The following is a 25,889-nucleotide window of genomic DNA, read 5'->3' as shown; positions in this document are numbered from 1 at the left end:
GCAAGTTGGCAAGTTTTACTGCACACCAAAAGCAAACATGAACTTGTCCTCTTAACATCTACAAGGCTGCTGACACGCAACCCGTACACTAGCCCTCCTCGTGTTTTTGAGAGGAGCAGAGCGGGAACAAAGAAAGAGTCACTGATTGTCACAACTCTTTTGTGGCTTGTCACGCTGAATGCACACACGGCCCTTGTGTCGCACATAGGAAGTCGTTGAACCAGCAGGTTGCCTTGACTGGTAGCCTTCCTGTCAAATAAGTCGGCAGTGGCAGTTGGAGTAGCCAGTGGCCTCACAGGGCAACGTCAGTGCGCCGCAGAACGTAGATGGCCGCTGCCAAGCCGCCCACGTTGACACCGTGCACTCTCAACTGCCTCCACAGCCGGCCCAGCCGCCCCACGGCCTGTACACATGCGCCATTGTGTGTGAACGAGGATGCAGGTGGACTAATAACAAGAATATCGCTTAACCTATGGTAGCTTCTGTATTCTCATGCTCAGAGAATGCAGATACTCTCACCAGACGGACTCTGCACTAGCAACCCGACAACAAATGAACCTCATTATAGCAAAGCCTAATTCAACACCAAAATTCATCATATTCGATATTCGCTCTAAGCATATATTTGATACACGTTGATGTTGGCAAGAAGTATTTCTGTAAGAGGTAAGCATGGGTTAATGGCTATTCCACTAATTCATTCTTCTACTCCCTCCTTCCTTTTTTTCCCCTCCTAGTTGACCCTTGATCATCTACTGTGCAGCGATTCTAGACTTCTTGTGGTCACTTCACAATTTTACATTTACTTTGTTAAAACTATGTTCACTATATTGACATTCGACTGCACCAGCAAGACTTGGGGCAGAGGACATGAAACCAACAGATAATGAAGACAAGGAGAGCAGAGAGACTATGAACTGCTTCTTTTAGTTTAAATGCAGCCATAATAAAGAAATTGGATGTGAGGATGCCCATTACTGTACCTTAGTGCTGGAGCACTGCAAGCTAAAGCTGAAGTTATGAGCTTGGCTCCTACTCATGGCAACTTGTTTTCTCGTACACTTTAATTTATGTTTACCTTACTATTGCTACACTTCAATAAAAAAAAAACATTATAATTTTCCCTGTCTTTCCTTGTCTGTTGGCTTCATGTGGCTGTGACTAACAATAATCGAGCCATTTGGTTCCCCTTAATCTTCCTGTTATTAGCCCAGCGAACACACTACCAGCGAATACAAGTTGGCCTGGAGCGGCTGGAATTGCATTCAGCATGACTCTTATGCAAGGTCATGTTATGAAAGCTGACTGCATTGGGAAAATGAAGGTGGAGAACAATTAAAAGAAGCAGGAAATGCCAGAACCGGGAAGAACAAAAGAGGGTATAAGGCCATAGGCCATTAAAAGAAAATGCATTCGTGCAACCACATAAAGAACAAATAAATCGACACAGAAATGCTGCATTTTCTGCCATGGTTGTGCTGTCTTGTGTGTTTGACATGTACAGGGTGCTGCATCCACCCATTGAAGGCATTTACATTCAATTTCGTACGCTTGTTACTTTACACATGGGGGTGAAGAGCACTTGTGAAACAAAGGTGCTTGCAGACATACGTGCGAACGAACAGTGGCAGCTATTACTCAGCGCAGCAGGTGAACTTGCCAAGCAGCTGTATCTCTACAAACTGAACTTGGTCACCAGCACATGGGCTGAGAAACTGCTACATCATGGTATAATTGATTGATTTGCACAATTTAAAATCCCATCACAAATCTGGGGACCATGACAGACATGCATCGTGGCATGATGGCGCACCATGGTGTGGTGGTGTGGCCAACCTCTGGATTCACAAGGGATTAAAAAAAAAAAATTATGGGGTTTTACGTGCCAAAACCACTTTCTGATTATGAGGCACGCCGTAGTGGAGGACTCCGGAAATTTAGACCACTTGGGGTTCTTTAATGTGCACCTAAATCTAAGTACACGGGTGTTTTCGCATTTCGCCCCCATCGAAATGCGGCCGCCGTGGCCGGGATTTGATCCCGCGACCTCGTGCTCAGCAGCCCAACACCATAGCCACGGGGCAACCACGGCGGGTAACACAAAGGATTTCAAAACAATGCATGTTATGCTTGCACACTTACACTTCTGGCACTCATAAACGATGTGACATCACGATGATGCAGTGCCACTACTGCACATTCAATGCAAGCAAAAGGGAGAGTAAGAGAGGGAGAGAGAAATTTCAAGCTTTATTCACTTGAATTTTCTAAAAAGGAGTTCAGCACAAGTGGCCAAGTTTACCTGAAAAGTTACTTTAGAGATTACTGTGGCAAAGCAAGCAGCAATGAAGAAGAGTGTCAATGCAGTCTTCTCTTTTTTTCCTGGATTAGGCAAACTTCCTAACTTTGACGGTTGAAAATACTATGGTTGAAGCCAAGAAACGATAAAGCTTGGTGAAAAAATACTGAAAAGCATTCAATTACTGAAGTTGTTGACTGCATATTTATAGAATTTGGTGATTGTTCAGTAGAGACGCTATGAACAGGCACCCTGCTCTATCGTCGCAAGAAGAATGGTCTACGCCACACACTAATGGAAATATTCATTACGTTTATTCTTGAGACTTACTAAGAGCCATAAAAAAATCTGTTATCTTTGTGCATTGGTTCGATGGGTGAGTGGCACTGACTTGGGTAGGTCTGAATAATCCTGGGGTTAAGAAAAAACAGCTTGACAAGTCAATTGGGGACTGTGTTCTGTGTTCTTTCAAAAACAATTATACCCCAAACTGGACGCTAAAACGATAAAATCACAGATGCTCACAGGTATGGCTACACATTGCCATGATCTTTCATTTAAACACATGCATGTTCACAACCAGAAATTTTGTGCCTGCAAGTTTACGTTCATATCGAGAGATGTATCCAGCGACTTAACTGATTGGGCATTTGTGCACCTAATAGTAGGAGCACATGTACTTCTCGGAATGGACATGGACAGAGCTTGGCTGGACACGTCGCACATTGGCAGTCTTGTTAGAGGCACAAGTCTGTTATCGTTAAAATTGTTCTGTGGTTTTCGTGGCGCCCCAAGCGAACAGCGTCAGTATGTTTTAGTCGCACACTCAGGTTGCCGTAGTGCCACCTGGCCAGCGCCGATTCCCTTTACTGCAATAAACTATTGAACAACCTTCCAAGGACGCTCCCAATGCACTGCAGTGAGAAAGCATGCAGATGTTTACCAGGGACAGGCTCTTCTTGTCCTGAGTGAGGAGCACTGCTCGCCCAGTGCGAGGACGGGCAGCTCGAGCCAGCTCCTGCAGCAGCCTGGGGTACAGCATCCGGTTGTCTGGTCGAGAGCCCATTCGCTTGCCGAAAGGCTGCACAAAAGACACAGGCAGGAATGCCCGGCAGGTCTAGCAATGTCCACTCACGAAGCACAATAAAGAAAACGGAAGACCCCGATGATGCTGCGCTTGTGGCAGTGCTTGGTGATATCGGCATCAACACAACAATTGTAAGCTAGCTATAATTATTGGGCATTCGTACGATACAATCACAAAAAATCACAGGTATGGCTATGCATCACCACGCTTCCTCGCTCACAATCGGTCTCCCAATCCCACCGTTGTTCAGCAACATGCCTGTCATCTGCTTTCTGCCCTTTCATTCTTCAACATTTGTAGAGTTGCTATCACTGCAAAACAAGTAGTAGTGGGAGTCAGCCAAGCCTTTCTTTGAGTAACGCCTCTTTGTCAACATCGCTGGTAGGTCAGAATGTCATGGCCCCTCATCTAATGTCTTTCATTCATCAGTAACGCTTTTCAATGTTGTGCAAGCACCATCATCAGCAGTAACATCATCATTAGTCTCACTTTTGTTTTCTGCTGCTCTCCCAATTTTACTGTGCCTACACATTACATGGCTGGCCTGTGCACATGCCCCTTCAAACAAGAACAGCACTAGTGGGTGTGGAGTTGCTAATAATGATGATAATAAAATGGTGAATAGAAAAGTGGGCCTGCAGAAGCCATATGGGGGCTTGAGCAACCCTGCCTAACAGCTGGACACATGAGAAAAAAATTACAGCAAATTGACAGAGGAGCACAGCATTACAAGGACGAGAACATCAAATAGTTATTTTTCTTTAGGTTTTCTTTTGCTAGTTTTATGGGCATTTGAAGTAAAAATACGGTCAGGGAAGGCACAGAAAAGGTCCTGTCACCAACGGTTGCAGTAAATGCCATACCACTGACTCCATAACTATCTCACTCAAAGCAAGTGGTCGAACAATCATGTTTCAGAAGGGTAGCTGCCATTACTCGTTCCCAAGTGGTCTCCATCACGGGGACTGACCGTGTCAAATGCTGCCTCACTTCGAGCATCTAACATGAAGCAGTGTATACAGCTTGACATGGCCAATGAGCACCATACTAGCCAGCAATTGTGCCCGTGTCTACTTCCATCAACACGAGATTAATCTTTTCTATCTTTTCAATCAAGGCTAAATCTTGCATGTACATCTCGCTTGTCCATAAAGTACATTGCTGTCGAATGTTGAAAGGAACACTCTGATGCGCAGCTTTTAACTTTGCTGGTGCTTTAACTACACGGGCTGGCTGAAGTTATGCCAGTTTGCTGCACAGGGGTGTTGAAAAGTTCCAGTGCCAGAAATCACAAATCATCCGCTGCAAAGCTTAGCAACTGAAGACTTGCAAGAGAAAAAAATCTGCCCACGCTCTACACAGGAAGGGAGAATTCTCATCTGCCAGAGAGAAAAAAAAAAAAAAAAAAAAAATTGAATGATGGGGTTTTACGTGCCAAAACCACTTTCTGATTATGAGGCACGCCGTAGTGGAGGACTCCGGAAATTTTGACCACCTGGGGTTCTTTAACGTGCACCTAAATCTAAATACACGGGTGTTTTCGCATTTCGCCCCCATCGAAATGCGGCCGCCGTGGCCGGGATACGATCCCGCGACCTCGTGCTCAGCAGCCCAACACCATAGCCACTGAGCAACCACGGCGGGTTGCCAGAGAGAAGCCACAGAGGAAATCCATATCAGTTTCAACCGCAAAGCTTTTTCTCAGAAATATATATTGTGTTTCCTTTGCAGCTTTGATGTTACTGTCAGCTGCATCACTGAGAAAATCTAGCCTTGCAAAAAACTGCGACAATCTCAAAGTAATGAGCGGCATAAAAAAGCATAGTGCTGTGCTATGACAAACGAAGCACATATCGATTTCAAGTACAAAGCTTTCTTTTCTTAAAAAGCTGTATTGGGCTTACTTAGCAGCTTTGTGCTACCCTCTGGTGGATGAAAATTTTCGTTTTCATGCTACTGCCACCTTGTGAATTTCTGCGCAAGTGACCTGCCGTGCTCTACACTTGCGCATAACTCAGACTTCACAGTACAAGGGTTGTCCAGAAAGTAAATTCCAATAAATTTTTAAATAACACTCACACATAAAAAAAAAAAAGTCTATATGTCAGACAGTGATGCACAGGCTGCTTTTCCTAGTGTGAACCATAGTTTCGTTGAAACATTAGCTGTAGCATAGCACAAAGTTATGTTTGACAGTGTCATGCTGGCCTCCCACCAATGAGTGAAACCAGGATATCACTTCTGTAAGAACAGCAATCTGTTGCCAAAACGTTGCCCTGCCAGAAACGTAATGATTTTGCACAGCAGGAAGTGGCACAAGAAGGCTCACTGCGGTGCTGTGACAATTTCCTAAGAAATGGTGCTTCACATGTCAATAAATAGCCCATGCACTACTCAATCTGACATTATCAACACGGTTGTTTTTTCCCTCAATTTTTATGAGTACTGAAATACCAATTGGAAGTTATTTTCTCGAAGCTCCTTGTACTAAGTTTGGCCTTACAAGGCTTCCTTATCTAAGCGAAACTATGAGGCCGAGATTCATTGAGAGCTACTTACCAGGTCAGTGATGAAGACATCAACAGAAGCAGTCTTGAACGGCAAAGAGCATGCATCCCACTGGCACACGTCCAAGCACAGCTGGCCGCTGCAGCAACACCACGAGATAAACAGCCATCATCAGTCATGTTTTGTGGCACCGTTAGAGCACATAGAAACGTAAGGAAAACCAAGAAGGGACAAGACAAAGTGCTGACCACAACTCAGAACTTGTCTAAGGTCCCCAAAAATTGTGGTCAGCACTTTGTCCTGTTCCTTCTTGTTTTTTTCTATGTTTATACGTGCTATAACACTGCTACAAAGAATGCGTCACCAACTAGCCTGCAAACAAACATTATTGAATTTCACCATCAGTAAAACATTTCCAGCACCTAGTGGAAAAGAGGAAGGCAAACGGACGCAAAGCAATCGGAGCGCTCTTTCTGTCCTGTTGCTTTCTATCGATACTTCTGCCTTCCTCTTTTCCACTAAGTGCTGGAAATTTTTTATCAATGTCACAATTCTAACTAGCCCAGTTTTTGGGATTTATTACAGACATCATCAGGTACTGCAGCCAATACAGCTACTATTTGCAGAAGGTGTGAGCTCATAATGTGCGGCAGGTGCCTCTTGAAGTTCAAAGAGCAGATGCTGCCATCGTGGACTGTAATATTGTAGAGTCAGTTGCGGAAAACATTACTTTCTACATAACAAAGTGGAAAGGAAAGATCATGTAGATTCCACACACTGTGGGAACGAATGTTAGGCATCAGCAATTAGGACACAGAGCCATGCTATTATCCATCAGGTGGCTGGATCCTGCCACCTACCAAGCCCAGTTTCGAAGTGTTCTGAGCATTGGAATGACATTCTGAGCGATCACTTTCGCGAGATTTCAAATGACTTGGCATAGGACGTGTTGGTGTTACAGCCGACAACATTCCTGGCACTATGACAAGCTAGCTATCTTCCAACATAGCCAAAAATGTGGTTTCCTGCATACTTTCACGTATATGATGCTGAGTCATGTGAAACCTCTCGAAGGTGATATAGTACCCCAAAGCTGATTGCTCAAGGATATGGGCCATTAAACGGAGCCAGGTGGCTAGGTTCAGTAAAGCAGATGCCCCTACATATACAATAGACTTCCGTTACTTTGACTCTGGTTAATTAGATTATTCAGTTGATTTGATTCCCACCGAAAGGTCCCAGACAGCACCAACGCATTTCTATGGGCCTTAACTTTCGTTATTTCGATCCTAAAATTTGCCTTTACCAGATAATTCGAGCTTGACCAGTCAGTCACCCCAATAGCGATTTCTTTGGTGGCAGCGTCTGCCTCGGCGCAGCTTGGGAGACAACGAATGCATTGAACACATGTCAACTTCCTGATAAAAACGGCTATTTTCAGCCTGTCCTAGGAAGATTTTTAGGCAATAACCATACCTCACAATGTCTGATTACGTTATCCACCTGATTCTAACACAAGCCTTTTCTTTAGTTTTTTCAGAAGTACTGGGCCGAAAATTGCCTACGGGGTACGATTGGACAGGATATCAAAACCACTTTCGTGGCGTTCGCATGCTTTATCACATAGAGGCTACCTCCATGGACTTTGGCAACGAACCTTGTGTGGTTGAAATCCAACGCAAAGCGCTGCTGCGCATTCGTCACCCCACACTCCATGCAAGCAAGAGCAAGCGAACGCCACCAACTGTGCCGACGACACAGCCCGCAAGGAGTCATCATCACCAGACGAGCTTGACTTAGGAAACTGATGAGTCAAAGACTCTGCTACGATCTCATAGGTCCACGCTCTATGCCGCACACGATTACTTTCGGTGGCAGTGTAAGCTGGGTGTCAAATATCTGGAGAAAGTTGGTAGGCAGCGAACAGCTAGTTTTTGGACGTCGGGTGGCAGACGCTGAAAATTTGTTGCTTTTTCACTAAATATATGTAATGCAGCAAAGCTGAGTTTAAAGAAACCATGTGACGAAGCTCTAATTAGGAAACCGGCCTCAGTTGTCCAATGCATATTTGATACCTGCCCATTTTTCTAAATAAGAAACTGGGTGCGCGTTAGATTCTTACTTTGCTTAGGAGCTTTAATGGCGTTCTACGCTAGTTTTCTACTCTGTATACATAGAAAGTGGGTGCACATTTGATTTGGGCGTGTGTTAGAATTGGGAATATACTGCCAAATGAATCAATTTGGGTGTTTTTTTCTGCACCTTGTTCCACCTTCTGGTTAATTCAATCAATTTTGTCGGTCTCATCGCGGTCGATTAACGGAAGTATATTACACTATGTTCATGACAGCTGTTGCTAGTATTGGCATATTATACATGTTCCGTGATATCATAACACAAACTTCATACAACACAGTGTTGTCAGAGTACATTGCAAGATCCGGCAGTGCCACTGAGCCACACTGGATTGCACAACCCAGTCATCGCTGACAGTTCTTACGTTTCGCCTATGACGCGCGGTATAGCCGGCGCGGATGCAACGGACGCCGGGGCTTCGTTCAAAGTGGCGGACATTTTGGCCCGTTCCGCGCTGCCGCAACGCTTCCTGCCAAGCGCGTCCAGGCATGTTTCAATGCCACGTGTCTTCGTGTGTGTGTGTGTGTGTGTGTGTGTGTGTGTGTGTGTGTGTGTGTGTGTGTGTGTGTGTGTGTGTGTGTGTGTGTGTGTGTGTGTGTGTGTGTGTGTGTGTGTGTGTGTGTGTGTGTGTGTGTGTGTGTGTGTGTGTGTGTGTGTGTGTGTGTGTGTGTGTGTGTGTGTGTGTGTGTGTGTGTGTGTGTGTGTGTGTGTGTGTGTGTGTGTGTGTGTGTGTGTGTGTGTGTGTGTGTGTGTGTGTGTGTGTGTGTGTGTGTGTGTGTGTGTGTGTGTGTGTGTGTGTGTGTGTGTGTGTGTGTGTGTGTGTGTGTGTGTGTGTGTGTGTGTGTGTGTGTGTGTGTGTGTGTGTGTGTGTGTGTGTGTGTGTGTGTGTGTGTGTGTGTGTGTGTGTGTGTGTGTGTGTGTGTGTGTGTGTGTGTGTGTGTGTGTGTGTGTGTGTGTGTGTGTGTGTGTGTGTGTGTGTGTGTGTGTGTGTGTGTGTGTGTGTGTGTGTGTGTGTGTGTGTGTACATGTTAGTGCCCACGCTTGTCAAAGCACGGCAGCCAGGGAGAGGAGCTCCCCAACTGTGAAGCGAGGAGGTCTGACCAGCGCCAGCCCGGCGGATGCGTCACTTCTCGTCTCAACGTGTCCGGGCGCCGCCGTCACGTGCGCCTCATCCCGAGCCGTTCCTTCTTGCCCTCGACTCCGAGAGTATAAAAGCAGCAGCCCACGGACGCCGAGGGAGGCTCCGATTTCTTCCGTTGAGTAACGTGCTCTCCCGTCTCTCCACTTCGGTCGACCTGACCAGCCGCTCTTTTGCGATGCTATAATAAACAAGTTGTTCTGTTAGCAATAGACTCATCCTTTGCCAGGGCCTTCGGATGCTTCCAGCTGTGCCCCAGGCCGCCAGGCCAACGCTACCCTTGGGGGCTTGCGACCCAGATGCAACACAGTGCATCTGTTTGCTCTCCGGACTTGTTAGTAGTACAGAGAATCATGTTCCTTTCGATACTTTTCTGCACATATCTAGCATGCTGTGTATTATGAGAAGTGTTGCACTGCTTGGGCTTTTAGGACCTCATCAAGCTGTGAAAAATCCAGAAAATCTTCCTCTCTCAGGAAAGTAAAATTAACTTGAACTGAAAATGATTGGTCATTTATGACTGGCACGAGTATACCATACTGCCCTCATTTGTGCAACTGAACAAATATGCAACTTTGCAACTGCACAAATAGAGTGTACCGTTAAATTCATGTATCACCTGATGAAATGGACGACCCGACAACAGCTAGGCTAGTGTTTTGATATTATGTTGTATCTACACTCTGTGTATGTGTCACACAAAGAACATTCAGGGAAAGCGCACTTTAGCAAGGCTAATAGGAGAAATCTGTGCATCAGTCAGAGCGTGCATTCAAAGATGCATAGCATTTCTCGATTGCTTACTCCCGAAAACAGAGGAGGCTGCGGACAAAGAATATCACCACCATGATAAGGCCAAGTAATCTTGATAAAAATTGTTTTTTGCTGGTACAGTAGAACCCCGCTGTTACATTCATCACTGCTACATTTTCCCGGCTGCTACATCGTTTTCATCCGGTCCTGGCATAGCTTCCATAGGATCCAATGCATAAGGAACCCCGCTGTTACGTAGTAGCTGTGAAAACGTTCCCGTATGATACGTCGCAACTTAGCACCCCAAACCCGCCTGGGCTAAAGTAGGCAACGTGCTCCAACCGCCATTTTGGCTTTTGACAAGTTTTGGCCGAGCTTGGCTATGGAACTGGCTGCAAGAAGCTGCACGCCAGTTCGAGAGGCCGCCACTAGGTGGCCATTCGTGAAAAATGCTCTCACTATCATCACTGTGATTACGGTCACCGCATGGTTGTTGGACGGGTCGAGTCGCGGAGGAAGGAAACTCAGGAGAGGCCCTGACATCACTCTTTGTGAAGCTAAAGTGAAGCCGGGAGTTGGCGTCGCTCATGGCGTTGCTCCGCCTATTGGGCCAGCTCTCCTCTCTTGTTTACATTTCTCGCGAAACCACGCCGTGCTGCGCACAACCGGGCTGCTCGGACGCGCGCGCTCCGCAGCAATACTAAACAATCGTTATCACGTTAGCATGATTACGCCAAAGAGGGCAAAATTTCCCGCGGATATTCCTTCGGCCATTGCCATTGCCGTGACGCAGTGACGACGAGCACGAGCCGCATGATACCGGGGAGTTGCCAAATCCTAGCTTTGGAGAAGCCGTCGCGGCTCTGGACCTCCTCCGCAGGTACATCGCACCTCACAGCGATGCTGACAGCAATGCGACTTTCCAGGCTATTGAGAAACGTGTGGTGATTTCTAGCGAGCGAAAGAAACGGCAAGCAACCATTCTAGACTTTTTTAACTCCTAAGCGCACTCTGTGGAAATAAATTGTCTATAGTTGAAGCTGCACTTTTATCATTCATTTTCGGAGCTTTCCTCACTGTTGCATTTTCCCGGCTGTTACGTTTTTTTTCCTCGGTCCTGTGAAAAACGTATGAACGGGGTTCCACTGTAGTTCTCAGATAATTCCATCGATGTTCCTTGCGAGGTTTGTGTTTATGTGTGAAGTCAATCACGCCAACAGAAACGTGCTAACCAGCTCAGTAAGATGTCCTAGTGCAATACACACCTGCCCTCGGGACTTGCCTTGGCACGCTTTTCGTTGAGTGCAGATAGGTTGTCATATGTGCGCTGCACAGCTAAGGGGTGGTTGTCGCCGCACACAAAAACAGTCTGCGGCCAATTCACACAACCCTGCAAAAGTACACACAATGTGCTTATTACAAACAATAATTATGCAAAAAGACAGTGAACCCTAACGTTGAGACTGCGCGCAATGCTGTATGCAGGAATATGTGCTAGAGACTCCCAAATGTGTGCCACCTTGATACTAGTTGACTTGAATGAGACTCCAGTCCTGGCCCTTGCCTGAACTAGGCACTCCACTTCCATAATAACTCCCATAAGCTTAATCCATGTTTGCCCTGTCCTTTATCTAAACTTTGAATTTCCACAATAGTGAGCAAAGAACTGGAATAGGTCAGCCTGCTAAAAGAGCTGTATGCTAATACAGCTTTTGATACAGTTCCTGGAGAGTGCAATTATACGTCCAGTTGCCATTACTGGCTGATGCACGATGGTTGGCTAATGCTGTCCTCTGTAACTCATTCATAAATTAGAACATAGGTGATTCTAATTGAAATAAAGGCAGTGGTAAAATGTGGATAGGAAAGAGGAGAAAGAAGCTATGTTTTTGCCATTTCACCATTACTGGGAAGAGTCACTTCCACAAACGAAGACAACTCAGACAAATGTTTTCTTCTCAAAAGGAGATTGCTTGTGTGCATTTGAAAATTTTTACTATGACTGAAAAAGCACAGAACTATGCAAGATTAATACTGTGCCAGCTATTACTTCACTGCTTTGCATTATCCGTAAAACAAACTTTTTGTTCCTATTATTCCACTGATATTGTTTACACTCATAATCATGGGCCACAATTTTGCAGCGATGCCGTCCACTCGATTTTATGCCACTCTTTATCATCCACCATTCACTGCTGCTGATACCACTGGTAAAGCAGGCAGAGCATTGCTCTGACCACTGACAAAGTGCGAAAAGGAGTAAAATCGGAAGAGGCATCACTGCAAAACTGCAACCTTGTACTTCATTTTAGGCCATGGAAAGACCGAGTAGAAACTCATGGTGAAAGGAAATGACGGACTCCAAGTAGGCGGCCAAGTGAAACATGGCTGCAGTGAAAAGCAGCTACAGTGTTACAGCATTTTTTAAATATTTCATGCAAACTACAATGAAGTAGCAGAGAGGTAGCACACATAGCCTTAGCTTAAATGTTATGAGTACTGCTAAAATGAAGCATTCATAACAGTTGAAATGCTGCACATGTTGCTTTTTAATGATTTTAATAGGCTCAGAAAGTTGACAGCTTTTCATTTAACAAACATGGAGCGGGGTCCCTGAAGAAATGGCATGTAAACTTTCCTGTTGTGAAAACAAAATCGGCAAGCAATAATCTGAGAGTGGAAAACACTCGCCTCCAGTGGAATGGACCCTCCGCCAACCATGGGGTCGCACACTATGTCACTCGGCTTCAGATCACACAGCCTGCAGCAGGGTACACACAAGCGATATGTACCATCACTAAGGACTACGAATGCACTGAAGTCCAAATGGCACTGAAAGGCACACCACATGTAAGCAAACCATCTTTCACTTTGTTGCAGAAAACATCTGCATTGGGCTGATGTGTATCGATGACAACGAGTAGAGTTTTTTCATAGGTATCTGGTCTGTGTTGCACATGCTAATTATACCTCTGTCTCTATTTCAACTTCACTACACATGCACACGCACGCACACGCACGCACACGCGCACACACACACACACACACACACACACACACAGGGTGTTTCACGTAACATGAACCAAGAGTTTAAAAAGTGGTTAATCGCATGGTTTGCCACCATGTGGCGCTCCTTAAAGTATTTCTTATATTCTGCTTAATTAGTTAAGTAAGATCAATTATGTAAAATTATTAATATTTACTTTAGGGCAAAGTGCATTTCGTTACAATGTCGAGGGGATTCAGAAACGACCACTCCAATCTTCTACGGCAATGTACATGCTGTGTGGCGATTTCTTTTCAGTGTTTAAAGAAAGCCTGTGAAATATAAAATAAAACGAAGTGATTGCACTCATGTGCTATCATATTGCAGCGCTCTCAGCAGTTCAGTTGACTCTCAGTTGAAAGACAGCACTTGCCCTTTTTATGCTCTTCGATTTATATTTTTGTCCCAAGTCATGCAGTTACAGCTTGGAACATGCACCATCACAAGCAACAGTTTGGAGACCATTGCAGCAGCCAAAACTTTTCATTTCCTTTCTGGCATTTCCTTTCTTGGTCAGGAATTGAACCCCCCACCTCGTGCTCAGTGGCAGAATGCCGTAGTCACACTGAGCTACCAGAGTGGGTCTGTTACAATAAATATGCAGGTTGCTGTAGTACTATGCACTTGAATAGCAAAGCTTGAGTTGGGCCCAAGGTAAGTAAAGATACTTCTAAAAAGTGAAAGCATGACAGGCACAACACTTGCCTGAGCATGTTGTACGCAATAGTGCAGCGAAGGCTAGTGGGTCCAAAGTGCTCCAAGTGCCGGTGGTGCAGACTGGCCTGGGTCAATGTCAGACAGACGTACACGCAGCCAGGGTCCACGTGCAGTACCACTTCCAGATCATAGTTGCGCATGTCCACGCCCCAGCCAAAGAAGTCGTTCACCGCACCCCCGAACACGGCCGCCGCCTCCATTGAGGTGAACTTGTGATTCTCGCCCGACCGATGGCAGGTCACCCGAAACTTGGGGCCTTCCTTCTTGTTGGTCTCTTTCTGTTTCAATAGCAGAGTGGCATGGCGAATTCAAGCGTGAGAAATGGTGCATCTGCAGTCTGTGAGCCGTTACACTGGATACACATGAGGAACTGAAGTACGATTTGGGCTTATGGATTGCACATCACAGGATTATTCGTCACACATTCCCACACTGCTCACTTGGCTCATACAAAGAGACTCACAATACATATGGCAGCAAGCCAAATCACCTTTGAAATTTTCAGCTAGAAATGCCAAAATACCCAATTCTAGAAACAACTATTTTCAATCCAATTCAAGTAACTCGTTTAATTTAAACATGTTAAACAGAAATGCGTGGCTGTGGTTGCTCGCTCGATGACTGCAAGTGAGAGAGCACAGCCCATTTGCACTTACATTCGTTCGTGCCTATGCCTTAAGGAGCAAGACTACAGTTAGTTTGCAGTCTCTGTGGTGTGTGTCCCATTCTGTATTGAAGTACTAATTCTTGGCTTTGCGCAAAACAGAATGTCTATCATGAAATGAAAAGGATTAGTTCATCAGTGTAATCACCAGTTTTTCTCTTCTGTCATGGGAATGCTAGGTGCGAAGTGATCCAGCGTATGTCATGTCATGTGACTATTTTCATTCACAATAGCATCTGTCATGTGAATCCAGCTTTACACGAGGGCACAGCAATAAATTGCACTTGCTGCTTTGCTAGTTGTTCATATTTGACTTGATACATGTTAGTGCAATAAAAGACAACAGACAAGGAAAAAACCAGACCATTCACTTTTCTTTCTTGCGACTGCTGGCATGCATTGTAGCATGGCTGCTTCTGTTCTTTGCCTCACTGAAAACAGTATAGCCGAGAACCTTGCATCAATGCCTGAATGTCATAGGTTATCAGCTACCTCCTTATTGCTAATGAACGGTAGTGCTGCATTACTGGCACAACAAATTCGCATTGAGGTAAAGGCTGTTCTTCTGATCAGGGAGAGGGGGTGGGGTAGCAAATCAAAGTATAACTCAAAGTAACAGGGGCGCAGTGCAGCAATTCTGAAACAGCAAGTTAACTGCAGCAATCAAGTGATGTGATCAGAGCCATTATATGATGTTTCAGATGATGAGTGCATTTTAGTCTAAATAACGAATGTATGTACCTTTGCAGGTGTCATTTACACTTTCACTATTGACCAGTACCAATTCACAATGGCATGCACAGTGACAAGTGATCGACAGAGAACAAAATAAGGGAAACCTCAGGCTGGAGCCATCATTCCGACAATGGGACTTGTCTTCATTAGGGCCACATCTTTTCTTGGCAGCATTGGTGTATGTATTGCATACCTGCTAACTCTCCCGCTTTCTTTGGGAGCTTCCTTGATTTTGCCCAATTGAACAGACAAGGCCATAAATCCTCTAAAAAGCTGCCCCAACTCCACCACAAAAAAAGAAAGAAAGAAGAGTAAACACGTTGCACAGCACAGTTGGCATCGTAACTGCCATTATGCGCTATATAGCTAGCTGAAGCCAGATTTAAATCCAAGCCATTTGTGTATAGGCAGTGCAGGCATAACTCAGTTTGCTTCATATCACGACATGCGTTGAGGAGTGTGTGTGAGGTAAAGCTCTAATATGTGTTGCATAACGGTGCGTACTCTCAAGTTCGTGTCACCGGTATATCACCGTGTCATGTGGTGAAGCATATTAAGTGTTCAAAGGGGCCATTGCTAAGGGACATAATATATTGGCACGCACTAGTTACGCTAGAAGTCGAGGAAGAAGTGTGTGTGGTAGCTGCTGCAAAAACGAACTGTAAACGGCCGTTCGCTCAGAACTGACTGACTGACTTTTCCTCTCATGACAAACTGGTGGAGGCGCTGGGTACGCATCCATCGTATGCCTACGGGTCCTGAACCAGAAGCTACCGACGCCAGTACCTCGGGGACGGCAGAAATCTATCGAAGCAACTGTCGCCTCCAAGGTCTTCCACCGCAATACAGTCCCCTGGCAAGCACCGTGAGGAAGATGTCAACTACCGCAAGCCAAACCGAGGGGATCCCAAATGCTGCCGTACCATGCATTCTCAACGCGCCTCGCACGCCTAACCCGTTCCATGGCGACGCCTTTGAGGACGTTGAAGACTGGTTGGACCATTTTGACCGGGTCGCCGCCTTTAACGACTGGGACGATCGTCGTAAGTTGAAGAAGGTCTAGTACTTTTCCCTTTTAGATGCGGCGAGAGTATGGTACGAGAACCACGAAGCCTCATTTACCAGCTGGCAGGAGTTTTACCGACTGCTTTGCGAAGCCTTCAGCACTCCCGAAAGGAAAGAAAAAGCCGAACAGACACTGTCTTTGAGGTTCCAAATGCCAAACGAAACCGTCGCCATGTTCGTCGAAGACATGACGCGATTGTTCCGTCGGGCCGATCCACTAATGCCAGAAGACAAGAAGGTGCGTCTGTTAATGCGAGGTATAAAGGAACAGCTTTTCGCTCTCTCAGTTCGTTCGTGAGGCAACAGTCGTGGAACGTATGCTTCAGCAGTGGCTCTCGCAGTATGAACGCCAGACCACCATGACTGCTGCATGCTCTCTCGTACCTGCAAATGATGACAGGGAGTCCCTTACTGAGCTAATATGACAAATTGTTCGAGAAGAACTGCAGAAGTCCTATGCATTGGTTCCGGCACCTCCCAGTGCCGCGGTTCTTACGGATGTCATTCGGGAAGAAATCGGCAAAGTGGTTCATCCCTAGCCACCAACACGACCCGAACCTCCCACGTTCTCGTACGCGGATGCTCTTCGGGCTTGCGCACCGTCGACGGGCGGTTTTTCGCAGCCGCCTGCTGGGATTTCTCGACGCTCCCCAAGTCCGATCCACCGCATGAATCCACAAGCACCCTTTCATCCTGGTCCGCGCAAATCTACAGTATGGCGCGCCCCTGACAACAGTCCGTTGTGCTATCACTGCGGGGAGGCTGGTCACATGTATCGCGACTGCCAGTACCGACGGATTGGTCTGCGGGGATACCATCTGGACGCCCGTTGCCCGCGCTATGGCGAACGCCCGCACGAAATCGAGCAATACTTAGAAAGTAACCAGCTTCCTCCTGCCCCACAGCGAAGACAGTCACAGTCGCCTTCACCTCGTCGGTACGCGTCACCAAACCGTGCTCTACCCGCCTTTGATTCCGCTGGAGTCAACGGTGGAAGCCCGCGCCGGGGAAACTGAAAACGGTGACCTCCGGGGGTGAGGCCGCTGTCATGCGAATCGTCAAATATCCTCCGCCGACCCCATCCCCTCGTGACGTACCGCTGACACCTTCATTCGAAACTGCAAAAAGAACTTCTGCTGCTATTACTGCTTCCATCGACGGTTATCCGGTAACTGCACTTGTCGATACGGGAGCTGACTACTCGGTTATGAGTGCCTCACTGGCCACTCGGCTACGCAAGGTGCTGACAGCGTGGGACGGCCCACATCTGATTGCGGCCAGAGGACACCTCGTGTCACCCATTGGACGATGCACCGCGAGACTTGCAATTTCTACTTCGACTTTCGTAGCGTCTTTCCTTGTGCTGCCCAAGTGTTCTCGGCTAGTTATACTGGGCATGGATTTCCTCCAGGAATATGGGGCGATCATTAACCTTCGTGACTTGTTAGTGACTTTTTCTAACTATGTTTCTTCGGATTCGAGTGTGGAGGATGAACATCACCGTGCGGCTTTACGCGTGGTCGATGACTGCGTGACGTTACCGCCTCGAAGTAGCATCTTCTTCCTCATTGATTGCCCTCAAGACCAACTAGGAATAGGCATCGCCGAAGGTAACCTCACCATAGTGCTGGACTGCGAAGTCGGCGTCGCACGAGGTCTCGTAGAGCTCTAACATAGGCAAACCACGATTCTAGTTACCAACTTCAGTGGCGAATACAAGCACTTTGCGAGGCATACCACCATGGCCTACTTTGTAACGGTGGCCAAGTCCAACGCCTGTGCTTCGGTAACGACTATCTCGATTCCGGAACCCAGCGATGTGGACTTGACCAGTCACATCAACGTCAACCCACAGCTAGACCAAAACGAGAAGGAGAGGCTCCTCACTCTGCTATCGTCATTTAGCGACTGTTTCGCCACCACGTCGAAGATCAAACAGACTCCTTTAATCAAACACAGAATCATCACTGAACCAACCGTCCAATATGTTTGCCAACACGCTTATCGCATGTCGCAGAGAGAACAGGATGCTATTCGTCATCAAGTTAAACAAATGCTCGACGATGATGTCATTTAACCATCGACAAGTCCTTGGGCTTCACCTGTTGTATTAGTTAAAAAGAAAGACGGTTCACTACGATTCTGTGTCGATTATCGCAAATTGAACAAGATCACGAAAAAAGACGTTTACGCACTTCCTCGAATTGACGACTCCTTGGATCGCCTGCGACATGCCCGTTACTTTTCTTCAATGGATCTGCTTAGTGGGTACTGGCAAATTGAAGTTGACGAACGGGACCAGGAAAAAACGGCGTTTATAACACCTGACGGTCTCTATCAATTTAATACCCCTGTCACACTGGGTGTTTTAATGTCATTCGAACCGAATGGCATTAGCATCGAATGACATTATTCGGTTGCTACACAGCGATATTTAATGCCATTACCACCGAATGACTTCTGCAATCGAATGAGTTCGAGAAACTCATTCGGCTTCGCACTCGGAGCGAATGTGTACTCTCAACCCCAGAAACTAAGCAAAACAGGACACAGTATTTGCAAATTGAAAACCGTACTCGTATAGAAATAATAACGTTTGCGTGTTTTAGTGGTTTTGTTACTTTAAAGACACAAAATATGTGAGGCAGGCTGTCGCAAAATGTTGTTACTCTCCAGCTCAGCAGCGTCTGGCCGCCGCCCATGCCACCGCAACTCTGCTCGTCGGCCATAGAACGTCTAATCGCTTCCTCCGATTATTACGCCTTCTCGTAATGCAAAGTACGCAGCAACTAATCGCTTCACCTGCTGCAACTTAGCGTCGTCGTCCAGCAACGCCATGTCAGCCATTTTATTTGTTTTCAATTTATAGGCTACTCAGGTGGCTAAGCCTTGTTTTGGCTTATAGTGGCCACATAGTCTGAAATAGAACAACTTTTTTTTATAGGCATTACTAAAATATTTTTTTTTTCAGTGAAGTGACGTCCCAAAAATATATTTAAATATATGGATTGCTTATGCAAGCACTTTGTACCTACCTTGTTCTACTTTAGTTGCCACGTATTTTTCGGAATGATCGCCATTGATATCGCCACCGAATGACATTAATTTTTCGAGTGTAGCACCTCCGCGGGCAAATGACATTCGTTGCACCGAATGCCATTCGATTCGAATGACATTAAAACTCCCAGTGTGACAGGGGTATAAGGTCCTCCCTTTTGGATTGTGTTCCGCTCTGGCCACATTTCAACGCAAATTGGACACAGTTTTATCTGACCTCAAGTGGAACTCGTGTTTAGTCTACTTAGACGATGCAGTTGTTTTTTCCACCACGTTTGAACAACACATCCAGCGGCTTGAGGTGGTTCTTCAAGCTACCCACACCGCCGGCCTCTCCCTGAAGCCCGAAAAATGTCACTTTGGCTACGAGGAGCTCAAATTTCTAGGTCACATTGTCAGCAGCACCGGTGTGCGCCCTGACCCTGACAAAGCCATGGCAGTTGCTCTGTTCCTGATACTGAAGACAAAACATGATGTCCGCCGATTTTTAGGGCTTTGTGCGTATTACCGCCGTTTTGTACCCAATTTTTGTGAAATTGCCGAACCTTTGCAACGACTCATCAAGAACGACGTCACATTTGTCTGGGGCCCGGCACAATCCGACGCCTTCCATATCCGTCTACAGACACCACCGATCCTTGGTCACTTTGTCTGCTGCTGAAAAAAACTACTCAGCAACTGAAAAAGAATGTCTGGCAGTCATATGGGCTATCCAGAAATTCCGCCCATACCTGTATGGACGCCCCTTCCGTGTTGTCAGCGACCACCACTCTCTCTGCTGGCTGGCGAATCTCAATGATCCTTCAGGCCGTCTCGCAAGATGGAGCCTTCGGTTGCAGGAATTTGATGTGACTATCCTCTATAAGTCTGGCCAGAAACACTGACACCAACTGTCTCTCCCGCGCCCCCGTCGAACCCGCACCACTAGATACTGACGATGATTCTGGTTTTCCTTGTACTCTTCCGTCTTAAAACCTTGCTCAACAGCAATGCCAAGATTCCGAGCTCCAGCCCTTGATTGAATACCTTGAAGGAAGCCGCCCACAACCCCCACGGCAGTTCGCGCGTCACTTGTCCTCTTTCTGCCTACGTGGCGACATCCTATACAAGCGGAACTTTCACCCTACGGCAACCGTTTTCCTGCTCGTTGTTCCCGCTACTCTCCGCGACGACGTTCTACATGCATGCCACGACGAACCAACATCCGGGCCATCTTGGTTTCATGTGTACTCTCGCGAGGATCAAGCAGAAGTACTATTGGCGAAAACTCACAAAAACCGTGAAGCAGTACGTCAGAAGTTGTCGAGATTGCCAGCGTCGCAAAGTTCCACCACTGAAACCAGCCGGTCTGCTTCAGCCTGTCCAACCTCCTTGTTCACCTTTTGAACTTGTCGAGATGGATTTACTCGGCCCATTTCCCAAGTCTTCGGCTGATAGCCGCTGGATCGTTGTCACCACCGATTACCTCACTCGATACTGCGAAACACAAGCCGTTCAGCGAGCTACTGCTTCAGATGTTGCTAACTTCTTTATCAAAAATATCGTTCTTCGACATGGTGCTCCCGCTGTCGTAATCACAGACCGTGGTACGGCCTTCACTGCCCAGTTGGTCCGAGATATTCTGCAGCTGAGCGGAACAACGCACCGTACGGCAACTGCGTATCACCCGCAGACTGACGGTTTAACTGAGCCTCTCAACAAAACGATTGCGGATATGCTTTCCATGTATGTTGCCACGGATCATAAAAATTGGGACGAACTGTTCCCGTATGTGACATTCGCGTACAACACTGCCCTACAAGAAAGCACCGGGTTTCCTCCTTTTCGTCTGGTCTACGGACGCGACGTCACCACTATGCTCGACGTGATGCTCCTACCAACTTCGTCTCAACCTACCGCACCAGATACAGACGCCTTTGTTCAGCGTGCCGATGCAGCGCGGCACCTTGCGCGGCAATGAATTCTATCCCGACAAAGTCAAGATGCTCGTCGATACAACATATGCCTTCGAGACGTCACATACAACCCAGGAGATATTGTATGGGTTTGGACCCCTATACGTCAGCGAGGCTGGTCAGAAAAATTATTGCGCCGATACTTCGGCCCCTACATAGTTTTGCGTCGTCTAAGTCCTGTCAACTACAAAGTTATTCGAGCCGACACTTCGCACCACTCCCGTAGACCACGTTCCTCTGACATTGTTCACGTTACCAGGATGAAGCCCTACCATTCGCGCTGACTCTCATCCACAAACTTTGTGATGCGGCCCCTGTCGTCACTTCCGTTGTCTTTCTCACTTCTTTTATTTTCTCCTTGTGGCTTTTAACATCTCCCCAACTTTATTTATTTATTTTTTGGAGGGAGGGGTAATGGCACGCACTAGTTACGCTAGAAGTCGAGGAAGTAGAAGTGTGCGTGGTAGCTGCAGCAAAAACGAACTGTAAACGGCCGTTCGCTTAGAACTGACTTACTGGCTTTTCCTCTCTTGACAATATGCGTTCCTTAGTTAGACATGTGCGCATGTGCACTCTCCGATCACAGAACGAGCACTGCGACATCTAATAACTGTACTGGCAGCCATTCAGAGCTGTTAGATGTTTCTAATATTGCCTTCACAAAAAAGAGCAATGTTTTCTTTCCTTTTTTTCATCTCTCTTTGGACAAGCAAGCATACACTGATATACAATATGAAAATGATAAGCTTTCATGCACAAAAGAGCATGGAAGCATTCTACACAAGAAATCCAGGGATGATTGTGTAAGTACGCCTTCTCTGGCAGAAGAAGAGATAGCCTTTGTGCATGAAAACTGCTAATTATTGTACTGCACCAGTGCACGCATGCTTAATCTGAGCAGACTACAAAAGGCTGGCAATATTCTGCATAACCTCATTTCGGCTGCACTGTTTCAGCTTACGTTGAAAGTGGCATCAATGCACAGAGACATATCCTGAATTTATTAATATACTTGGGCTCAAACCTCTCCTCTTACCCATCAGTAGATTGGCTTCAATGCTTGCCATAATTAGAACACACCCAATCAAAATGTAGAAATGGCAAAACTTTGTCACCTCATCACCAGCACCGCTGTCAGGCTCTTTCTGGCGTTGGTGGAAGAAATCGGCCAGTTCAAACTTGGCACTTGGGTGCATCCGCCTCCAGACCTCCAAGCCTGTCTCCCAGCGCATCTTCTCCACTAGTGGAACAAGTGCTGCTTCCATTTCCTCCTTGGACGACGGCACCTCCATGCTCGAAAACGTTGCAATCACCACATAGAGGTTGTCCACGCCTTGAAGGTGCCACACCTGTCAATTTAGCACCACCACTCTGTCAAGCGACAAATAAAAGATGATTAAAGGCACACTGAATTACTTTAAACGCATTAGTTTGGACCAGAGATGTATGCTTTCAAGATCGGTTTCCTTTCAAGACTGGACTTTCATTTGTGGAGTTGATGCACAGCCCAAATAATTCAACAGTGGTCGTTTTTATGGCACACACAGTTCTTCACTTGTTTGAACATTACCTTCGATGTTGTTGCACATGATGAATTGGTATCTGTTTATCTATTATTATGACGTCTATTTCATACTAGGGTCAAACCAGGATATATCAAACCCACATATAACAAATTACCTACTGTATACATCGTACATATGTAAAATACCCTTGAAAATTTTTTGTATAAACATTTTATTTGATATACTGAATTACCTATATGTCGAGCTCTTTTGTGATCCCCTTCAGATTCACTATGTCCGGGTTTGACTGTACAGTGAACCTGCACAAAGTACAAACTGTACACATTTCTTTTTGTGTCGACAAAGAGGTCATGTTGTCATGACAGATTTCTTCGCCCTGTTGTACATGAAGGGATTCAGGGCTCGCCAAGCTCATTGAGGCCGCCGTTAGCCTCAACCTCCTCATTCTACCAGTAAAGAATAAATCTTCAAAAAGAGTAATTTAGAAATGCAGCAAACTTCATATTCCTCATTAAAGGCTGCTTAATGAAACAATTCTAGGCAAGCTATTTACAGATTAAGTGATGCAATGGCAGAAAAGTGGTACAGTCTATTTTACCTTTGTTGAGTTCCTGTATCTACAAGCAGTTTCCTGATCAATGTACTTTCTCCTTCATTAAACTGTTTTGATACTGGAATCACAAAATGTGTTTTGTTTTGTTTCACTGCTACTGAATGAGACTTCGTACTGTTAGAATAAGGACCCTCTACAATGAACACCCTCCAGGCAAATAGAGCAGTGTACCTATACGCATAAATATACGCACAGATATCTGCTGTAGTGGCTCAGTGATGGTAATCAGCTGCTGAGTACAAGGCCGCAGATTTCAATTTCTGGCTGTGGTGACTGCATTCTGACGGTGCCAAAATGCAAAAACACCCGTATACTTAGATTTAGGCACAGGTGAAAGAATCCCGTATGGTCAAAACTGATCTGGAGCATCTTTCATGGCCCCAGAGTTGCTTTGGGACATAAAAATCCGTAAATGAATGAATCAACCTATCAATGCCCATTACAAAACTGACAAGCACTTTAGGCAGACTATGATCATTTTAATGTGATTAGCATTCTTAGGATACTTCCTTTCTAGCAGCCATCTATCAATGTCTATTATCAACTTGGGTCTCTAGGTAGTCCATCGTCTAATGAATAAAGCATCAGGCTCCTGCGCTGAGGGAACCAGATTCGAAACCAATTGTTAAACCAACTTGGGTCAGCGGGTGTGTGCCACTTTTCTATGACAAAAAGATCCTACAGAACTTCTCCAGTCGTGGGCAGAATGGAACCTGCATCATATATATTCAGACAATCTTGTCTGAATTTACATTCGGCATTGCTTTAATGCTAATTGCATTAACGCTGACATTCAACGTGAGATAGGTTATGGCAGAATTTTTTATTATTTCGCCATAACCGCAGTCATGGCATATTTATGATTCTTTGATGGGGCTTAACCAAGGAGGCTAAAAAAGTTGCTGAAGGGGAGAGCAAAAATGAAGCCGGACACCAACATCTTACCACCATAGCCACGAAAAAAACGTTAGCAAACAGTGGAGAATGCAGGAAGCGCTTTCTTCTGTGTAGGTTTAAGATTGCCTTGTGATTACTGCTCGAGGTCAGTTCTCTAAGGAAGTATAAACGTCTTGGCAAATTTCATGGCATATCATGGTATCAGTACGCAGCCAAGATCAATATTTTTGCCAGAAATAGCAAGGTTATACTTTCCCATTAACCTAGCATTTACACTGGTACAGCAAAAGCACTTGAACTGTGAGCGCACTCCAGGTGCCCTGGCCCTCTCTCCGAGTGTAGTATGGGCAAGTTCAGGCTCTACCTCTGCTGGTAACAAGCTGTGTAGACTGGCACTCTAGTACTCTCATATATTTTTTTAAACCTTTGTTAATTTAACGCCCAAAAAGTACTATGGGGCTATTAGAAATGCCATAATGGAGGACCTCGGGCAAGTTTTGACAAGAGATTCTTTAATGTGCACCCAAAGCTGTTGGAGGACTCCGCCTCCATCGGAACGAGGACGCTGTGGACTTAACCTCCGACCTAGTGCTCAACAGGAGGATGCCACACCAAAGACATTAGATGACTTTGGTCATATCCACTGGACCAATGTGGCCTCTAAGATTTCGAATTGAAATTGAGTAAAAATGTTAAATTTTTAGATATCTGCACAACCTGAGAGGGACTACACAGCGTCCCCACTTGCATAACTTCATTTTAGAAAGAATAAAATCGTTTGCGTCACACCAAAGTGACAGCCTGGTTTGCTTCTTATATCCAAAGAAGAAATCAGCACTTCCAAAAACAGTTTTGATTAGCACCGCATTTTTCTCGTACTAAACACCACAATTCTGAATCCATCGAAGGCGTATGCAGTTGCGCTCAGAATCGTCGTAGCTGCCGTAAATGACGGGCCGACTGCAACAGCTCGCGAATGAACGCCGTCAAACGCTGTTGGCGTCCGTCCCTCTTCCGACAGGCGAATATTAATAAGCATAACGTTAAGCGCACTCGTACGCAACAAAGAAAGTTCCTTGAAATCAACGTATACCATCCTTCAAATTATTTTCACGTTTCTCTTCTTTTGGGTTCACAGTGACGCCGAACGCGTCCCACTGAATGGTCAACAAGCGGGTACGCGTGTTGTTTCCAAACGCGCACGCGACCATAGAATAGACGTGCTCCTTATTCCGTACGCGCCCACTTTTCTACAAATTTATAGGCCACAGCGTGACGATAAGACCGGCGTTGTTCCACGCTAGTTAAACCCACCTCGGTGACTCGGTCGACAGGCAGGTCGAAGAATACGCGGCCGCGCGCCGTCTCTGGACGGACGCCCAGCTTGTCGGTACATTCGTCGCGTGCAATGTGCTCCAGCCCTGTAACCACGGTCGCCTCGATCCGGCAGACTGCGTCGAACGTGTGCGCGCCCGCTGGCGCGGTCGACGCACCGTCGCAGCTGGTTTCGCATACTTCGGTTTCCACGCCGTCGGGCATGCTGCTATCCATGTTGCTGTCAGACGTGGCGGCCATTTTCAAACCAATGCGGTTTCGAATCTCTGGATTGACCTCGGCCTGGCACATCATGGCACATGCTGGCACGACGACAGTTTGAGATGCTAACATTATGGATGGTAATGATGCTCGCGGA

General features: G+C 46.1%; 1 protein-coding gene across 1 annotated transcript; it reads right to left on the bottom strand.

The window, feature by feature from the left end:
- LOC126527153 (tRNA (guanine(6)-N(2))-methyltransferase THUMP3-like) lies at nucleotides 1-25,840 on the bottom strand. The gene is made up of 8 exons (XM_050174902.1): nucleotides 25,511-25,840; nucleotides 22,276-22,509; nucleotides 13,673-13,962; nucleotides 12,613-12,682; nucleotides 11,187-11,311; nucleotides 5,946-6,033; nucleotides 3,243-3,380; nucleotides 1-403 (listed from the first exon to the last, which is right to left on the bottom strand). Exons 1-8 carry the CDS (start codon nucleotides 25,823-25,825, stop codon nucleotides 293-295), a joined length of 1,371 nt encoding a protein of 456 aa, XP_050030859.1. The 5' UTR covers nucleotides 25,826-25,840; the 3' UTR covers nucleotides 1-292.
- Nucleotides 25,841-25,889: the final 49 nt, after the last annotated feature.

Source organism: Dermacentor andersoni, chromosome 9 (genome assembly GCF_023375885.2).
Source record: "Dermacentor andersoni chromosome 9, qqDerAnde1_hic_scaffold, whole genome shotgun sequence".
Lineage (NCBI taxonomy): Eukaryota > Metazoa > Arthropoda > Arachnida > Ixodida > Ixodidae > Dermacentor > Dermacentor andersoni.
This window is presented reverse-complemented; position numbering and strand designations above follow the sequence as displayed.